Source organism: Dipodomys spectabilis, unplaced genomic scaffold, assembly GCF_019054845.1.
Source record: "Dipodomys spectabilis isolate Male_0828 unplaced genomic scaffold, ASM1905484v1 ptg000322l, whole genome shotgun sequence".
In the NCBI taxonomy this organism is placed as follows: domain Eukaryota; kingdom Metazoa; phylum Chordata; class Mammalia; order Rodentia; family Heteromyidae; genus Dipodomys; species Dipodomys spectabilis.
The window spans coordinates 1,027,726-1,048,095 of record NW_024870999.1 but is presented as its reverse complement, the minus strand read 5'-3'; the positions used below and the strand labels follow the sequence as shown (position 1 = coordinate 1,048,095).

The 20,370-nt window shown below is 49.7% G+C and overlaps 1 protein-coding gene across 3 annotated transcripts in view; it reads right to left on the bottom strand.

Moving 5' to 3' along the window:
* The window catches only part of Ccm2 (CCM2 scaffold protein), a 62,848-nt gene that overhangs the window by 710 nt on the left and 41,768 nt on the right, over positions 1 to 20,370 (bottom strand). For all 3 annotated transcript variants that reach the window (XM_042702406.1, XM_042702407.1, XM_042702405.1), the window contains 7 exons: positions 10,808 to 10,891; positions 10,049 to 10,232; positions 9,261 to 9,397; positions 8,064 to 8,199; positions 3,575 to 3,632; positions 2,871 to 3,009; positions 1,534 to 1,672 (listed from right to left, as the gene is read on the bottom strand). In XM_042702406.1, coding sequence (XP_042558340.1) covers positions 1,534 to 1,672; positions 2,871 to 3,009; positions 3,575 to 3,632; positions 8,064 to 8,199; positions 9,261 to 9,397; positions 10,049 to 10,232; positions 10,808 to 10,891 — 877 coding nt within the window. The remainder of the gene's footprint in view (positions 1 to 1,533; positions 1,673 to 2,870; positions 3,010 to 3,574; positions 3,633 to 8,063; positions 8,200 to 9,260; positions 9,398 to 10,048; positions 10,233 to 10,807; positions 10,892 to 20,370) is intronic.

The following is a 20,370-nucleotide window of genomic DNA, read 5'->3' as shown; positions in this document are numbered from 1 at the left end:
CCCTGGGCACAACGTGAAGACCCTAACATCTCATGTGCTGTGCTCGGGCACTGACAGGCAGCCCAGCCCACTGCCTGTTGGCCTCGTGCTCCCTAGCCTTGGTGTAGCACAGGCCTGGGCCCATCCCCTCTCATTTTCAGAGCCCCATTTTACAGGTAAGAAAGCCTAGAGCAGCGCTCCAAGCCACCCCCTGCTATCAGCAGCAAGGTGCTCTCCCCAGAGTCAGGCTGCAGGCCAAAGCTAGTGACCTGGACCAGCGTGACCACCCCAACTAGGAATCTGCCCTCACTGTCAGAAGGCTTAGTGCCTGGAGTCTCTCAAGACCTCTGAACACTGATGCAAGTGGCCAGGCCGGGCTCCGTCCAGAGGCAATGAGAGCCAGCTCCATGGAAGGGCTTGGTGCGCCCCTACAATAGAGCTAGAGCCCTGGAGCCCCCAGCATGGCATGCTGTGCTGTCAGCACCTGCAGGGTTTTCAAATGATGAGAAGTGGTAGAGGGCGCTCTGGGGCTGGGAACTGCCTGCCTGGCAGCACAGCATCATGTGGCAATGGGGCAGGGCTCTAAGCAGTGTACATCCCAGGCTCAGTAATTCCCACTTCCTCTCTCCCTCTCCCTCCTCACCCTTTCTACCAATACAGGGGCTTAAACTCAGGGCTTTTTCTTGCTCATGGCTGGCACTCTACCACCTTGACTACACCTCTAGCTCAGCTTTTGCTGGTTCATTGGAGATGGAATCTCGGACTTTTCTGCCAGGGCTAGCCTTGAACTGTGATCCTCTAGGTCTCTCAGCCTCTTGAGTGGCCAGAATACACCACTGGTTCCCCAGCTACAATTCCAATCCCTTCTCAAAATGAGGCACTCGCCTGAAAGCAAAATGGGGGTTGCTAGAGGTATATTCTGAACTGGGTGCCAGGATCAGGGACCTGCTAGATGACTGACCTAATGAGGCCATGGGGAAAAGCTAAAGGTCAGAATGAACTTCAGCAGGCATCTATCTTCCTTCAGCCAGCAAGGAGCCCTGAGCAGGCAGCCAATGATCACAAGACCAGCAAAAAGGGAAATAAACCTATCTACCTTGTTCTATTGAGAAATAGGTACCTTAACTAGTTACTGTCAACTCAGTGTTCTGAGTGTTCACAGAAGGAAAAGCCATGGCCATACCATGTCACCGCAATGTGTGCGACAGAGTTTGTGTAGGTCCAAGCCACAGATGTCTGTGGCAGGCTTGCCAAATACTTGGAGCTAATGCACTGAGTTACTTAATGAAGGCCAGTCCCTTCCACCAACAATGATGTTTCCTCCTCCCCGACTAGCAAACTCTTACATACCATCAGAACCCACTCAGTGTCACTTCCTTGAAAAGCCCTGACTCCCCTCCTGGCCTGTTCACTTGGGTAATAGGATTCTGCTCAGTCTTAGCCTTAGTAAACACCTTTCTGCTCCCTGGCAGGGAACCTCAGCCATATCTTGATGACTGCCATTACTGATAGATTTTCCCAGCGGGGACCAGAGGCCCTCCAGGTTCTGCTCACCGAGCAGCAGGAACTTGCGGCTATCTCCATAGAGCTGCCGTAGGCTGATGCAGAACTCGTGGATGGAGGCCCCATTGCGGTATTCATGCAACAGCGCCGCAAACTGCTGGATCTCCTGTGACGACAGCTTGGTGCGCAGCTAGAAGAGCAGAGTGAGCAAGTGTGGGCACCCAACCTCACCATAGCAACTGCCCTGCTCCCAAAGCAGGCTCACCCCAATACCAGGGCACCAGGCCAGCACTGAGGTATACCACCCACAGGAATCCAGTCCTCAGCCTTGGCTTCGGGTCACCAGAAGAACAGAGGGGCAGCTCCACACTCCCAAGCCCACACTACCTGAGGGGACTGAGTAGGGGCTAGGGGAGCTGGGCAGGGAGCAAAGACCAATGCTCTTGGGGCACAAACCGAAGACTAGGATTGTGTGGATAAAACTAGCTAAGATCAAACCGAAGAAGACTGGGATTGTGTGGATAAAACTAGCTAAGATTCTTTGTACATAACCTTTATAATAATAAAAAATAAAACTTTAAATTATAGTAGCACTTATTAAATAATCCTTACGTTTTCCTACTTTTTTTTTTTTTTTGTCATAGGACTTGAAATCTGGGCCTGGGCACTCTCCTTCAGCTCTTCAGTGCTCTACCACCTGAGCCACAGTGCCCACTTCCAGCTTTTTCTATTTATGTGGTGCTAAGGAATCGAACCCAGGGCCTTTTGCATACGAGGCAAGCACTCTACCACTGAGCCACCTTCCCAGCCATTGATTTAGTTATTTTCATTATGTTTGTAGTCTATTATGTCCTGAATAGGTGTGTGTCTCTTTTTATTTTTTTGTCGGTTGTGGGGCTTGAACTCTGGGCCTGGGCATTGTCCCCGAGCTCTTCAACTCCAGGCTAGTGGCTCTACCACTTTGAGCCATAGCACCACTTCTGGTTTTCTGGTGATTAATTGGAGATAAAGTCTCAGAGACTTTCCTGCCCAGGCTGACTTTGATCTCAGATCTCAACCTCCTGAGTAGTTAGGATTACTGGTGCCTGGCCAGGTGTGTATCTATATCAAAGATGTATAGCAATAAAAATGGCTGAAGTGATATATATTGCTAGAAATAAAATTTGTTATTTATTTGGGAAAACAAAACAACTAGGTCAAATGTGGACCACGCATAGCAGGAGGCACACTTCCCACCCAGGGTCTGTCCCCAGGGTGGCCAGGCTGATAGTCTATCTCTCTCAATTCAGGCTCACCAACTCACACCCCCAGAACATCCCAGGGAAAAGCGCAACATTAGCAAAAGCAACTAGACAGCCCGCCCACAGCCCAGCGGCTCCGCCCACTACCGTCATCATGTAATCCTGCAGCAGCTCCGTGGCGCTGGTGCTCAACTCGCTCTCACTCACAGTCTTGCCATGGGGTGAAGTCTGCATGCAGAAGGACAGGGGCGGCAGGCCCCCCCCATCCACAGGGTCAGGGAAGCAACTGCAAAGGAACACAGCGAATGGCAGGCAGCTTCCTTACCGCTGCATCCCACACCCACTTCAGTTGCCTGGTGAGAGCTGTGGGGTGCCAGGGACCTCCAATGACCATCACAGAGGAGAGCTGGTTGGACATGGCTCTGTGTGTGGTGGACAGAGTCCCATTCAGCCTGGTCCTAGGCACTCACAGGACTGGCAAAGGGAAAGGAAGTTCATAGGACAGGGGCCTGGGCAACACTGGAGAGGGGCGAGCAGCTCAGAGGGAGGCCCAGGGGACAGCATGCATGGGCAGAGGTGAGCAGCTGAACAGGAGCGCGTGTGGCAGAATGGCCACACAGGTGCACACAGCAGCAGGAAGGGATGGGAAGGTACAAAAGATTACTATCCATGGTGCCGTGAGTAGTGGGTAGAGACAGGAGAGACCAGAGGGTGGCAAGGGCTGTAGAAGTAGGCACAGCATGGGTGCAGTGTCGGCGTGGGGCTCTGGACAACTTGGGGCTCAGGTGGGCCAGGGGGCTGACAACTCAGGGCAATGCACACGCCTGCCCACCAGGGCCTGGTACACTCACAAAGTGCTAGCCTCTGCATCGTAGGCCTCCTTCATGTCCACTTTCGTGGAAGAGTCATCTGTAAGGACAAGAAAGACACGGGTGACTGTGGGTATGGGCAGGCGTTCCAGCCCTCAGGAGGCTGCTTGAGGCCAGGCACAGTGGCTCACACCTGTAATCCTAGCCACGCGGGGGACTGAGATTTGAGGATCCCAGTTCAAAGCCAGCAAGAAAGTCCGTGAGACTCTTATCTCCAAGAAACCACTCAGAAAACCAGAAGTGACACTGTAGCTCAAGTGGTGGAGCATGAGCCTGAGTTGAAGAGCTGAGGGACAGCACCCAGGCCCAGAGTTCAGGTCCCATGACCAACAATAACAACAACAATAACAAAAGAGGCTGCTCAACCCTGATGCTGCGTCTATAGAACAGGACCCCAAATTCCTGTAGCATGGCATATACTGTATGCCCATAGCAGGCCTCCCAGACTTGAGGATCCTCCTGGGGATCCCATCCAGTATACATCCTGCTGCAAGCTGAGATGGGGTCCATAGATGACACACATGGCTCAGGTAACAACAGCTCCTTTGGGGGTGTCAACGATGTGCTAAACTAAATCAGAGAAATCATGTCACTTATCCTAAGTTGCACAGCAAAAACCAGAGCCAGATAGTCTGACCCAGCCTGGACAGTTCTGAGGCATCCAAAGGAGGCTCCAAAACCCTCAGGCCTATGGAAGTTCTGGTACAAATCAGCTATCTGGGTAATGTCCAACAAATGACTGTGTGGTACTGTGTGGTAGTCTGCTGTTTGCTGCTCCAAAGCCAAGGAAAGTGGACAGACAGCAAGTGAGAACTGTGAATGTGGGGGCCCCAGCAGAAGGTAAGATTTTACAGGAGCAGAAGGAAGACAAGAAAAGAGAAAGTGACACTTCCAGCAATAGAAACCAGGGAAGGGAAGGATGCTAGGCATCAACTGGCCCCAGCAGTGCCCATGTTTGAATCTCACGAACTGTGCCTTGTTGCCTTACATAGCAAAGGGCAATTGAGTTTATGGTTTGGAAACCAAATATTCCACAAAAAGGCTCAGACTGCAGGCGGGGGCTACAGCTGGTGGTGCTACTTTGGGAGGAATTTAGGCCACTGGGGCTACCCATGGGCTGCTCCTGTCCAGAATCCTCTTTTTTGTTGTTGTTGGTAGTGGGACTTGAACTCAACTCAGGGCTAAGGCACTGTTTCTGAGCTTCTGTGCTCAAGGCTAGCACTCTACCACTTTCAGCCACAGCTCCACTTCCAGTTTTCTGGTGATTAACTGGAGATAAGGATTTCATGGACCTGCCTAGCCAGGCTGGCTTTAAACCGCAATCCTCTTATCTCAGCCTCCTGAGTAGCAAGGATTACAGGCACGAGCTCGCAGCCAGGGTCCTCTGTCTTGTCTCTGAATTCTGGCTGCAGTGAGGTAAGCAATTTTGTCTCTCATGCTGCCCCTCCATGATGTTCTGCTTTACCATGGTCCAGAAACAATGGAGCCAGTGACCATGGAACCAAACCTCCGGAAAAGTTTTTAGGGGGCTGGGAAGGTGGCTCAGTGGTGGAGTGCTTGCCTCACATGCATGAGGCCCTGGGCGATTCCTCAGCACCACATAACCAGAAAAAGCCAGAAGTGGCGCTGTGGCTCAAGTGGTAGAGCGCTGGCCTTTAGCTGAAGAGCTGAGGGACAGCGCCCAGACCCAGAGTTCAAGCCCCACTATTGACCAAAACGAAAAAAAGTTTTTAGCATGTTTGTACTAGGGCCTAGACTCATGGCCTTGTGCTCTTAATTGGCTTACTTACTCATGGCTGGTGTTTTACCACCTGTACCATGCTTTCAGCCCAGCTTTTTGGTGGCTAATTGGAGACTGAATCTTGTACTTTTCTGTGCAGGCTGGCTTCAAACCTTGACCCTCTGAGTTCAGCCTCTGAGTAGCTAGCATTACAGATGTGAGCCACCAGCACCCAGCTCCTTCCTTTTACACTATTTCAGGTATTACTCGGCGATTAAAAAGTCTCTAGCACAGGTTCTAAATGTGGCAGGGGGATGCTGAGGCAGAGTGAGATGTGACTACAGAAAACAGCAGAGGCCATGCGACAAGAGAGAAGATGGGAAGGCATGGGGAAACTTCTACAAGGTGGAAAGGGCAAGGAGACTTCTGGAAGAAAGCACCCTATGGACACAAAGCCACTTTGGCCACTCACAGTGCTAGGAGCACACGTACGCTGTTGAGCTGCTCCCTCTGCCCATGTGTCCCTCAAAAGAATAAAGCCAGCAGGCAGGAGAGTAGTTTGCTGCGTGTGTGTGTGTGGGGGGGGTGCACATGGGGTGCATGTGCAGCCCTCAGAAGGCCTCAGGACAGGACAGCAGGCAAGGAGACCCACTTGGCACCCAACAGTGGATTTACAAGTACAATTCCCTTACAAGAACATGCACAGGGCTGGGAAGGTGGCTCAGTGGTGGAGCGCTTGCCTTGCATGCATGAGGCCCTGGGTTCGATTCCTCAGTACCACATAAGCAAAAAGAAAAAAGCCGGAAGTGACGCTGTGGCTCAAGTGGTAGAGCGCTAGCCTTGAGCTGAAGAGCTGAGGGACAGCGCCCAGGCCCAGAGTTCAGGCCCCACGACCAGACCAAAAAAAAAAAAAAAAAGAACATGCACAGCAGGACACAGAATCTGTATACTTTTTCAGTTAAAAAAATACATCTAGGGCTGGAAAAGTGGCTCAGTGGTAGAGCGCTTGCCTTGCATGCATGAGGCCCTGGGTTCGATTCCCCAGCACCACATAAGCAAAAAGAAAAAAAGCCGGAAGTGGCTCAAGTGGTAGAGCGCTAGCCTTGAGTTGAATCGCTGAGGGACAGCACCCAGGCCCAGAGTTCAGGCCCCACAGCCGGACCCAAAAAAAAAAAAAAAGAAAAAGAAAAAAGCCGGAAGTGGCTCTGTGGCTCAAGTGGTAGAGTGCTAGCCTTGAGCTGAAGAGCTGAGGGACAGTGCCCAGGCCCAGAGTTCAGGCCCCACGACCGGACCCCAAAAAAAAAAAACCACTAGAAAACCGGAAATGGCACTGTGGCTCAAGCAGTAGAGCACTTGCCTTGAGCTGAAGAGCACAGGGACAGTGCCCAAGCCCAGAGTTCAAGCCCCACGACCAACCAAAAGAAAAAACAACAACAAAAAAACTCAACTGGAATTTTAATGGCCAATGGCCAAACCAAACGTGGAACTGCTTCTCACGCATTGTTACCCTGGTCAATCTCCAGGCCTCCACCTGCAAACCAGGAATGAAGGGGGCTGCTCTGTCATTGGTGATAAAGGGCTCCAAGAAGCTGGGTATGGAGCATCACTGTGAGGTGAGGCCAGCTTGGGGCCAGAGGGGCTTTAGCATCAGTGACAACAGTTTTGGGGGGGGGGGGGGGTGAGGAATGGAGACAGGTAGCAGAGCCTCAACCTAAGACTGGGACTCACACTTACTCAAAGGACTCCTTGAGTTTTGTGAACACAGAGTACCCTTTTTACCTGTGCTTACCAAGGAAGGAGCAAAGACAGGGGTTCTTCTTCAGGAAAAGAAACCTCAGGGGGGCTGGGAAGGTGGCTCAGTGCTAGAGCGCTTGCCTTGCATGCCTGAGGCCCTGGGTTCGATTCCTCAGCACCACATAAGCAGAAAAGAAAAGCCAGAAGTGGGGCTGTGGCTCAAGTGGTAGAGCGCTAGCCTTGAGCTGAAGAGCTGAGGGACAGAGCTCAGGCCCAGAGTTCAGGCCCCACGACCGGACCCCCAAAAAAATTAAAAAAAAAAAAAAAAGAAACCTCAGGCAACAAGCTTCATTGTTTCCAATATCTTTGCATGCCTCTCATTTGTGTAAGCTACCAATCCTTAATGAGCAATAGAGTATATAAAACCAGGTGCTGGTGGTATTGAGGAGACCTAAGTCCAGCAAATGTCATACAGGAAGTGTTGGGCTGGGAATGTGGCTTAGTAGAAGAGTGCTTGCCTAGCATGCACGAAGCCCTGGGTTCAATTCCTCAGTACCATATAAAGAGGAAAAAGTCGGAAGTAGCGCTGTGGCTCAAGTGGTAGAGTGCTAGCCTTAAGCAAAAGAAGCTCAGGGACAGTGCCCAGGCCCTGAGTTCAAGCCCTAGGACTGGCAAAAATAAACAAACAAATGTTTATTAGTTAATTAAAGGAAGTATTTCATGGACTAATAGATGCCTGAGTGCACTTGGCAGCGAGCTGCGATGGAATGTGCGGAGGTGTTCCAGCGGTGGGGCCTCTGAGGAGCCTCTGGTTCTTCCCACGCCCCTCAGCCTCAAGCTCAGAAGCAGCCCAAGGGGTTCTGGGAGAAGCCTTCCACTGACAGCAACCAGGCTGGGTGTGCTGGAAGGAGGTTTCCTGAGAAACCTGCTCAGCCTTCCTGGTTTCCCAGCATGCCCCTGCCAGGAGAAAATGCATTCACAGTGCCTGAACTCTACTGCTGCTTTCACTTAACATACCGCTGTGCAGGGACAGGTGATGGGTGGGTGTGGAGGCGCCATCGAATATGGCTCGGTCCAGAAAGTCGATGGTGGACTCCGTGTAAACTATCTGGAAGACCTGGCTGAGCAGGGAGCACAGCTCTTCCGCGGCAACCTGCAGTGGGCAGAGAGTAGCAGCTGCTGTGTTTATGACCAGGGCCACACACATACCAGGCTTCCAGACATAAATACTAGTGGGGAGCAGACACTGAGTCAAAGGTGTCCACATGGCTGTCAGAAAAAGAATTATCAGTGAGCCACTCCAGGACTCTCTCTGGGACAGATAGAAGCTAGAGACCTGGGTTCCCATGGAAGACCCAGGGGTCAGCAGCCAGCTCTGCCTCCTCCTTAAGTGGCCCATCAGCATCCTCCCCAGGCCTCAGCAAAGGGAGGAGGCCACCACTGAATGCAGTTATGTATAAGGGATACCATGCAGTGGGACATGGGGGAGCAGCTGGGCATGGCTTTGGCCTAGGGAGGATATAGTGTACAAAGAACTGCTTGGTACAGCACCAAGGCTGAGAAACACAAATGAGAGGATAATCATGGTGGACAGTCACCACTAGCTACCTCACATACACAAAAAATTAAAAGGTATGAGATGGTTTCCCAAGGCCCAGTAGCCACTGGGTGGCTAAGAGGAGCTCATATCTGAATCTATAGGCCCATCCTAACCCACATGTCCCCTTTACACCATCCTGCCTTCCGACATGGAGGATCTGCAAGCTCGGCTCATACTACTGGGCAGGTCACCACGCCCTGGCCACCTCCGACCTATCTGTCAGTGTGGGGGATGGAGGTGACCTGAGGAAAACAATAAGCAAAGGCTCAGCTGGCCATCTCAGGGTCGGAGGGAGAGGGCTGGAGGGCAAGGGCCAGGCAGAGGAGGGGCTGTCCGTGGTCAAGGCCAGGATAAGCACTGGGTGTGGTTGTAGATGGGACCCAGGTTAGAATATGGGCAGGGCCTGAGCAGATCTAGGGGTAGGGCCTGGTCAGGGATGGGCCAGAGTAGGGGAAAGTGCTTGGGTCAGCGCAAGGCAGATGAGGAGGAAGGACTAGCTGGGGCCACACGCAGAGCCTGGTTAGAGGTAGTAGTGGGCTGTGGGCAGAGTTGAAGGTAGTCAGGGCCATGGACAGAGAGGTTGGGGCTATGGATGGGCTAGCAGGAGGTCTTACCTTGCTCTCCATGGCCAAGATGACTAGGCAGCATGCCTCCACTGGCCCCACTGCACACTCTGACAGGGAACCTGCACTGAGGCCACGGGAGCTTTCTGCACACAGACTCTGGCTGGGGGAGATGCCAGGGTCCTGGGCTGAGAAGAGACAGCACGTCAGGTCAGCACAGCATGACAATGAGGCACCAGCCTCTAAGACTTGGGCTCAGGAATTCACCAAGGCCCCTCCTACCCATGCATGAACTGAGAGCTCCTGGGGGCGGTTCACCTCTGCAGCACCAGCTCTTGGAAGACTGCAGAGCTTAACGGGTGAGCTGGAGTTGGGGGTCTTAACCAGACTTCAAGGCCAGCATTCTACCTGGGGCTCTACTATGCTTTAGTGAGAGCAGCAGCATATGGCTGCCTGGGGAGTGGAGGCTTTCCAGGAGGTGGGGACTAGAGACTGATCCCAAGCAATGCATCCCTCAGGTGCCACGGTGTCAGGAGACCAGGGCCCCACGGCTGACCACAAATACTTCTTTGCTGCACTGGGGGAGGACAGGGCCAATTCTCAGGGCAAATAGGCAGCAGCACTAGCATAGAGTTCTAGAAGCTGTCTCTGAGCGTCATGAATGTCCTGGACATACCTTAGCCCACGGTCCCACTCCACACCTGTCTACACCTTAGTCCATAGTCCCACTCCACACCCTCTACACTTCAGTATACAGCCTCAGTCCGCATCTGTCTATGCCTTAGCCCAGGCCCCACTCCATGCCTGTCTACACCTTAACCCAAGGCCCCAGTCCACACCTGTCTTCAGGACCACCAGGTGTGTTGCATCATCTCGGACGTAGGAGACAGCGGCGATGTCATGGATAGGCACCCTGAGGATGATGTCCTCCCCATCCCTCCAGGCCAGCTTGACATTGTAGGCAGATAGGCTGAGCACAGCATCGTGCTCCTGTGTCAGGTGTCCAGGCAGTTTGCGGGCTCGCTAGAAAGAACCACAGAGGGCTGGGAAGGTGGCTCAGTGGTAGAGCGCTTGCCTTGCATGCCTGAGGCCCCGAGTTCGACTCCTCAGCACCACATAAGCAAAAAGAAAAAAAGTCGGAAGTAGTGTCGTGGCTCAAGTGGTAGAGCTCTAGCCTTGAGCTGAAGAGCTGAGGGACAGCGCCCAGGCCCAGAGTTCAGGCCCCACGACCGGACCCAAAAAAAAAAAAAAAAAAAAAAAGAAAGAACCACAGAGCATCAGACATGGTGGACCCACTACCTCGGGCTCTTCCACAGCAGCACTGCTGGCTGAGTCACATGCGTGGCCGGCTCTGAGTGAAAAGAGTGCTGCCCACCACAGTACAGCGGTACTACTCCAGCGACACCAATGTGCTCAAACCAGCATGGTCTGGAAAAACTAGGGACTGGGCCAAAACCACACAGAGTAAGTCTAAGCACAATGGTAGACAGAAATGGCCCTATGGCCAAGAGCCCAGAGGACCCTTAATGTGGTGGAACTGACCATCCTAGCCATGAGGAGGTGGAGGGCAGAGGCAAGCCAAGGGGCAGGACAGTTACCTTTGCATTATCTATGAAATGCAGGATTTCAGTCCTACTGGAGGGATTCAGGTATCCTGGTATGGACGTTAACTGACCTAAATACTGGGAGAGAAGAGTGCAATGAGAAGCAGGAGAGATGTGGAGCCAAGACAATCACTGTCATGACAGAATATATACCAAGTTCCTCATCCTCCAGGCCTGAGTTCTGCAGAGCTCCATCTCAGCTCTAGAAGATGAATCTCCCCGAACTGATAACCCTCCCACAATCCCTACATCTCTGCATTCAAGGTTATCACTATAAATCCTGAAAGAACACCCCAAACCGTTGTAGTATAATCTGTCTGAACCGGCGGAACTAGAAACAAGACCACCACAAACAGTTCCACAAAAAATACACTATAAATACACAACTAAGTGTACACAAATAGAGAAATGAAGTGCTCTGATTTGAATGGCACTCCCCAAATTCCTGTGTTGGAAACTTAATCCCCAACACAACAGTGTTGGTGAGGTGATCAGGTCATGAGGAACTAGTATCATTTACAACAAAGTGGTTCCTAATAAAAGGATGAATTTGACCCACTCCCCACTCTCTTACTCTCCTTTTTGTTTGAGAAAAGGCCCTGTTGGTCTTGAACTCACAATGTAGTTCTGGTCCAGGCTATCCTCAAACTCAGGATCCTCCTACATCCACCTCCTGAGTGCCATAACCACCCAGGGCTTCTCTTACCCTCACAGAAAGGCCCTCACCAGACACAGCCCCTTCATCTTGGATTTCTCAGCCTCCAGAACCAAGAATATGTTTGCATTCCCTTGATTACCAGTCTGTGACATCCTATTGCTCAGCAAAGCTTGATGAAATGGCTGTGATGTAGAAGGCTATGTATGGCAGCTCTGTGTCTGGTATGTTCACTAGATCCCACAAACACAATGTTCTTAATGGCTTGACTTTTGCTTTTTTTTTTTTTTTGAGGGATTATTGGTATCTTCCTAGAAGACTTCCATTTGGGGGAATAGAGAGGGCTTTCGACAGGGCCTAGGCATGAGTCATGGTCTAAATGCTTCAGCTCCCAAAGTGCTGGAATAAGAGCAGACTTTTTTTTTTTAATTGTTGTTCTAGAGGTGATGTATACAGCAGGGTTACCTTTACATATCCTGGGTAATAAGTACGTTTCTTTCCTTTTGCTTAGTATCATCTGTTCTCTCCTCTGTTATTCTGCCCCTCCCATCTCTGTCCATGGGTTGCTTGGTTCACTTTCATCAATAGAACAGACTTCTTGTATTTAACATTTGTGTCATTCCTTAAATCATACATGTATGTATGACCTTAATTGTGAAATGGTAACCCCTCTGTACACAACCTCAGTAACTATACAATTGTATTAAACTGGCCCTGGTGGCTCATGCCTGTAACCCTAGCTACTCAAGAGGCTGAGATCTAAGGATCATAGCTCAAAGCTAGCTCAGTCAGGAAAGCCTATGCAATTTTTATCTTCAAATAACCACCCAAAAGCTAGAAGTAGAATGGTGGCACAAGTGGTAGAGAGGTATCCTTGAGCAAAAAAGCTCAGAGACAGTGCCTAGGGCCTTGCCTGAGTTCAAGCCTCATGACCCCGCCCCCTCCCCCCAAAAAAGTGCCGGGCACCTGTGGCTCACACCTGTAATCCTAGCTATTCAGAAGGCTGAGATCTGAGGATTACAGTTGGAAGCCAGCCCAGGCAGGAAAGTCTGTGAGACTCTTATCTCCAATGAACCACTCAGAAAAAACCAGAAGCAGCACTGTAGCTCAAGTGGTAGAGCAGAGCACTAGCTCTGAGCACAAAGAAGCTCAGGGACAGCACACAGGCCCTGAGTTCAAGCCCTAGGACCAGAAAAAAAAAAAAAAAAGATGGTGGTTGGGTACTGGTGACACACACTTGAAACCTACCTATTAGGGATGTAGAAATCGGGTATCAAAGTTTGAGAACAGTTGGGCAAAAGCTTTCATCCTTGCTATACAGGAGACTAAAATAGGGAGATCACTGTTCCAGGTCAGCTTGGACAAAAAAGTTTACAAAACCCCATCTCAAAATAAAAAGCTGGCTATGGTGGTACAGCAGCTGTAGAACAAAGTGTAAATAGAAGCATTGTGGTCCGGACTAGTCCAAGCAAAAAAGAAAGCTATCTCAAAAATAATCCAAGCAAAAAGGGTGGCTCAAGTACAAGTGACCTAGCAAGTACAAAGCCCTGAGTTCAAACTTCAGCATCACAAAGAATAAAGGAATAAAAATGTAAATGCCATCTTCTGCTCTAACATGTAAAGTTGTTTCTCTCAACCTTACAACAAGAAAAGCTGGCAAGCTGAAAATCAGATCCATATAGTTCAAGTCTGCTCCCCAAGATAGGTACATGTGAAGAATCACACCTCCCCAGGAATAGCAATCTTGGAGGGAGGACAAGTGCCAGGGCAGAGCATGGACCTGCTTGAGATAAAGACTTCTTGGGTGCTGGGCGCTGGTGGCTCACGCCTGTAATCCTAGCTACTCAGGAGGCTGAGATCTGAGGATCACGGTTCAAAGCCAGCCCAGACAAGAAAAGTCCATGAGACTCTTATCTCCAATAAACCACTAGAAAACCAGAAGTGGTGCTGTGGCTCAAGCGGTAGCGCTCTCCTTGAGCTGAAGAGCTGAGGGACAGCGCCCCCTGCCCAGAGTTCAAGCCCTACAACCAATAACAACAACAAAAAGACTTCTGGGGGGCGCAGTCATGGGGGTTCTCAGGGTGAAAACTAGAGAAAAATTTTGTGTTTCTAGCAAGAAGAAAAGAAACTGATAAAACACAGTCATGAGTATTATAAATAGATGGCCCCAAAGCTGCTGTTGAGGAAAACCCACAAATGCTCAGGACACCTAACTCTAAAATTACTCCAATTTACCCATCTCACTGAACAGTAGGTCTGAGGACCCATAGCTTAAAACCCCAAGGAGCAGACTACACTGCTGTCATAAAATCACTGCTATACACACTAAAATTGCACACTAAAACTTTGTCTCTAATACTGCAGGTGTTGGACTCATTTTTTTCCATAACATCATCTAGCTTATGCCAAAAAATGCAATATTTCAACAAATCTAAAACATTCACTTTGTCGCTTCAATTAAGCACATTATGTGCCCTTTTACTTTGCTTTTAGGGCATCGTTTACTTTTTTTTTTTTGGTCCGATCATGGGGCCTGAACTCTGGGCCTGGGCGCTGTCCCTTAGCTCTTCAGCTCAAGGCTAGCGCTCTACCACTTGAGCCACAGCGCCACTTCCGGCTTTTTTCTTTTTGCTTATGTGGTGCTGAGGAATCAAACCCAGGGCCTCAGGCATGCAAGGCAAGCGCTCTACCACTGAGCCACCTTCCCAGCCCCGGCATTGTTTACTTTGTGTGTATGTGTTGGTACTAGGGCTTAAACTTAGGAACTCACACTTCCTCTTGGCTTTCTCGTTCACAGCTGGTATTCTACCACTTGAATCATGCCTCCAGTGCAGCCATTGCTTTTTGGGAGGTAGATTTTCACAAAACATCAGATTATATGATTTTTAATCCAACTGACAATGATTGACTAGAACTTCTCCACATCAACTGAGTTGTGCAACATATATGTGGGAATTAAATTTTTGATTTTGCAATCACTGCGTCCAGCTGTCGTCTTAGTCAAGGGTCTGAGAAATCACTACCACCCTGAGTCCCAGTAACATGCATTTCACAGTGGCCTTCTGGAGACAATGCTTAATTCAAAGAAGTGACTTGAGCAGAGAGAGCCTTGGGTTTTTACCACCACAACCAGCACCAATTCTTCACTGGAAGGAAAAGCTGGCCACTCACAATGAACTCACTTGAGCTGACCACTGGAGGACAACCAGTCACTCCCATGCTGAAATCAATGTTGAAGGGCTCTGGAGTGATAGAGGGCGGCCCCAGGGCCTAGATTCTCGAAACAATGGACATCATGTGTAGGTAGCTGGCTAATTACCTGATCAGGTAATATTTGTTTTCAGTCATTTGCCAGTTGCTATTATTTTTGTGCTGGTTGTGATTTCACAAACTCCTAGACAGTTACCAGCAAGGTGCTGGTGGCTCACGCCTGTAATCCTAGCTACTCAGGAGACTGAGATCTGAGGATCTTGGTTTAAAGCCAGCCTGGCAGGAAAGTCCATGAGACTCTTATCTCCAATAAACCTCCAGAAAACCGGAAGTGGGACTGTGGTTCAACTTGTAGGGTGCTTGCCTTCAGCTGAAGAGCTGAGGGACAGCACCCAGGCCCAGAATTCAAGCCCCACAACTGGGGAGAAAAAAAAAAGCCAGCTTAGGCAAGAAAGTATGTGAGACTGTTATCTCCAATTAACCACCAGAAAACCGAGAGTGGAGTTATGGCTCAAAGTGGCAGAGTACTAGCCTTGAGTAAAAAATCTCAAACAGCACGCGGGCCTTAAATTCAAGCCCCACTACTACACAAGAAAGAAAAAAAAAAAAAATAGACTAAATACAAGCAAGTTCTCCTCTTCCCCCCCCTTCTCCTCCCCTGTATAGTCCTCTGGATGACCTCCCCATCTGCCCAGACAAATCTGGATGGCCTCTGGGATTCCCTGAGCAATACTTACCTATATCCAGTGCCTCTTGGGGTCACACCTACCCAGCCCACACAAATAAGACAGCCACATGAAAGCCACTGGAGGTCCCAGCTACAAGAGACACAGCCATGATGAAAGAGAGCAAGGAGACACTGGACCCACCAGTCAGCAGATCAGTCAGCAGAGGTAACAATGAGACAGAAGAGTCCTCTGCTGGGCTCCCAGGAACCCTCCCCACTCAGTACTATCCTGCTCACACACTCCACGCTGGTGATCTCCCCTCAGGCACTCCTGTTTGGAGGATGAGGTGAGGGAACAAGAAAAGTACTTTTTTGTTGTTGTTGTTGTTGTTGTTGGTCCTGGGGCCTGAACTCTGGGCCTGGGCACTGTCCCTCAGCTCTTCAGCTCAAGGCTAGCACTCTACCACTTGAGCACAGTGCCACTTCCGGCTTTTTCTGCTTATGTGGTGCTGAGGAATCAAACCCAGGGCCTCATGCATGCAAGGCAAACATTCTACCACTGAGCCACCTTCCCAGCCTTCTTTTTTTTTGCCAGTTGTGGGGCTTGAACTTGGCCTGGCACTGTCCCTGACCTTCTTTGTGCTCAAGGCTAGTGCTCTGCCATTTGAGCCACAGCACTACTTCCAGTTTTTGAGTGGGTTATTGAAGATAAGAGTCTCAAAGGGATTTTTCTGCTTGGACTGGCTTCAAACTGCAATCTCAGCCTCCTGAGTGACTAGGATTACAGGCATGAGTCACTGGCACCCAGCTGATAAGTACATTTTTATGCTGGCCCCCTATCCACATCTCCACAGCTTAGTCTTGACAGGCTTCCATGGCTTACCTTATGAGGACCAGGCTGCATTGAGATCTGAAATAGGGAGAGCTGGGTCCATACTGGAAAGCCTCAATATGTAGACTTCTGAACAGAGTCTGAATGTAGACACTATTCAGCCAATGATTGGAGCCAATCCTCCCTTGTTAGAAAACAGTCCCCCAGGGGCTGGGAAGGTGGCTCAGTGGTAGAGTGCTTCCTTGCATGCAAAAGGCCCTGGGTTCGACTCCTCAGCACCACATAAGCAGAAAAAGCTGGAAGTGGAGCTGTGGCTCAAGTGGTAGAGTGCTAGCCTTGAGCTGAAGAGCTGAGGGACAGTGCCCAGGCCCAGAGTTCAGGCCCATGACCCGCAAAAAAAAAAAAAAAAAAAGAAAGAGAACAGTCCCCCAATACTCCTTGGTAGGAAATGACAGGCATCAGATGGACCTATGTGTGCCCCTCTTGGCTATAAGACCTGTCTGCTATATTCCTCCACAGAGGAATACTAAGCTGATGAGTGTGTCTCCATTAAGGTACACCATACTTAATACTCTGAGAAGGCACACAGGGTGCTTCAATCTGCAGTGATGGCTCCCAGGAGCACAGCCAGAGTGAAGGCTATAGGCAGACCATGAATTGCCTGTCAGAAGGCTCAGGGGACACCCTGGTATGGACCTAAAAAATGACAGGATACCCACCAGGTCCTAGGTGCTACAGGAGATCTGAAAAATGTTCCAACCACCATGGCATTATGGAGTATTTGGGAAGGGATGTGTGTGTGCCCGAGACCTTCTGGGCTGGCCACCTTTTGGCAGGGGAAGCTAATGGTAGGAAGTCCATATGCAGAACTGGGCTCTCCAGGAGCAAGGGAGCCAATAGAATCCTGGAAAAGAAGAAGCTAGACTGTTGGGTCACTTACAAATAGCAACTTGGAAATGGCAGTGGAGCATCTTAGGTGCAGTGTTGGAGGTAGCTCATAAATGCTGGTGTTCCTAATGGCAAGACCGAGTCCACACAGCACTGCTGAACATGTATATCTTTGGAGGGATAGTCAGTCATGGGGCTTAAACTCAGGGCCTGGGCACTGTCCTTGAGCTCTTTACTTAAGGCTAGAGCTTGGCCACTTTGAACCACAGCTCCACTTCTGGTTTTTGAGTAATTGGAGATAAGAACTCGAGGGGACTTTTCTGCCTGAGCTGGCTTCAAATCTTGATCCTCAGATCACAGACTCCTAAGTAGCTAGTATTACAGGTGTGAGCCACCAGCACCCAGCTTGCAGAACGTATTTAACAAGAGCAAAATAGAATACTTGCAAGTGCCAGTGGCTCACTCCTGTAATCCTAGCTACTTAGGAGGCTGTGATCTGAAGATCCAAGTTCAAAGCCAGCCCAGGAAGGAAGGTCTTTGAGACTCTCATCTCCACTTAACCAACAAAAAGCCAGAAGTGCAGCTGTGGCTCAGGTGGAGTATCACCAGCCTTGAGAAAAGGCTAAATGATTGCATAGAGATTTGGCCCAGAGTTGAAGTTCCAGTATCAGTGTACACATGTACACACGTGTTTACACACACACACACACACACACACACACACACACACACACACACACACACACACGAGGGCTGAGTTTGTGCAATGAAAACATCACTCCTTGACTGTTTCCAGATCTGTTTTTCTACAGCACAGTAACTACAGTTAACAGTCTTTTTGGTGGTGCTTCTGGGACTTGAACTCAGGGCCTGGAAATTGAGATTTTTTTTTTTCTCAAAGCCGTTGTTCTACCATTTGAGCCACAGCTCCACCTCTGGCCTTTTGGTGATTAATTGAAGGTAAGAGTCTCACAGACTTTCTTGTCCCAGCTGAAATCCTCAGATATCAGCTTCCTGAGTAGTTAGGATTACAGGCATGAGCCACAGGTGCTCAGCTTAAGTCATTCACTGTATATTCCAAAACCACTATAAGAAAGGATGCACAAAGCTACCAACACTAAGAAATAATCAGTTTGGGCTGGGAAGGTGGCTCAGTGGTAGAATGCTTGCCTTGCATGCATGAGGCCCTGAGTTTGATTCCTCAGCACCACATAAGCGGAAAAAGCTGGAAGTGGCGCTGTGGCTCAAGTGGTAGAGGGCTAGCCTTGAGCTGAAGAGCTGAGGGACAGTGCCCAGGCCCAGAGTTCAGGCCCACGATCCGCAAAAAAAAAAAAAAAAAGAAAGAAAGAAAAAGAAAAAGAAATGATCAGTTTGACATACCAATCTGCAAACTGCCCAGCTTTGGTCACTAAACACTGTATCAAAAAAGCATAACAAGGACTGGTTAGGTGGCTCAGTGGTACAGTGCTTGCTTTGTATGCATGAGGCCCTGGATTCGATTCCTCAGCACCACATAAGCAGAAAAAGCTGGAAGTGGTGCTGTGGCTCAAGTGGTAGAGGGCTAGCCTTGAGCTGAATTGCTGAGGGACAGCGCCCAGGCCCAGAGTTCAAGCCCCATAACCAACAACAACAACAACAAAAAGTTTAACAAGCTGGGCACCAGTGGCTCACACCTGTAATCCTAGCTATTCAGGAGGCTAAGATCTGAGGATCATGGTTCAAAACCAGCCTGGGCAGGAAAAGTCCATGAGATTTTTTTTTTTTTTTTTGGGGGGGGGGTCCAGTCGTGGGGCCTGAACTCTGGGCCTAGGCACTGTCCCTCAGCTCTTCAGCTCAAGGCTAGCGCTCTACCACTTGAGTCACAGCGCCACTTCTGGATTTTTTTTTCCCCCTGCTTATATGGTGCTGAGGCATTGAACCCAGGGCCTCATGCATGCAAGGCAAGCGCTCTACCACTGAGCCACCTTCCCAGCCCTTTGAGATTCTTATCTCCAATAAACCACCAGAAAACCAGAAGTGGCGCTGTCGCTCAACTGGTAGAGCTCTAGCCTTGAGCTAAAGAGCTGAGGGACAGTGCCCAGGCCCAGAGTTCAAGTCCCATGACCAGCCAAAGAAAAAAAAAAAAGCACCAACAGTACCCCCAAAGAAATGTAATTATTATTTATTCATTAAAAATAATTTTAAAATGTTTCTTGAAAAGGTGAAGATCTGCTTTTTCAGTTTACTTTCTGATTCTACTGAGTATGGCCGTTTGGATATTTGTTACAAATAATGTAATTTCCCTGTCTCATTATCTATCTACAAAACCTCAGAAAGGTTCCTTGGCAACTTTGGTTCTGTTCTGGAGAAAAGCTGATTGGACCAAGAGCAGCTATGACAGGAAGCGGCTATCCTGGGGATGCAGAAGGCACAGCAGCTGTGAAGTAGGAGGCCAGAGGCTGGAACCAAATCCAGTTGAGAAGATGTCCAATGGGCTACCAGAATTAGAGTCCTGTGGAAAGGGAGCTGTCTGGAGGACTGGATAGGATATACCTTGGAGGTGGTCTCTAAAATGTGAAAGTATGGCACTGATGCAGAGTCAGGAAAGGTTCTCTAAAGCGATGCACTGACCCCTGCTGCCCTCAGGAGGGTCTAGAGCCTGACAACAACAGCCCATTGGGTATGCCAGACAATTCCAATTCTGTGATGGAGTCTAAGAGCCATTATCATAGAACTGCGGGCACACCTAGGGAGAGACAGGCCCCATCCGCACACAGGCCTCCCAAGTTGCACACAGCCTGGATGCTTTCTGGCTCCAGGGGATATGGCCACACCCCTTTCCCTTTCACCTCTCCCTCTGGCCAATGAGGTTTTATGCCACGTTTATATTTTGTGGTACCTTGTATCACCCAGGAACTCTCTCCTGACACACACCATGCAGGTAATCAGTGATGATTTCTGGGATTGTGGTAATGTGACCACCCTATTTCCCATGGTCCCAGCCTGAGGATGTCCAAAGAAACCAGACCTAAAATATTGATTGCAGCCAAGAAAAAATTCTAAGAATATCAGCAGAGGATCAGTCCTGATGTCACTATAGGAGCAAAGAAGGAAAGAATTAAAAAAGATGGTAACCTTGAGACAACCATTGCTGGTGATTCTAAATTCATCTGCTGCTCCTGCGGTACCTGCAAGTATACCTCCACCCAATCCCCATCCCCTATCACTAGCATGTCCAATCTCATGGCTGAGACCAACAGCCTGCTACAACTCTTATGTCTAGGTCTCCATCCTACATGCAGGGAAGGCATCCCATCTGCCAACAT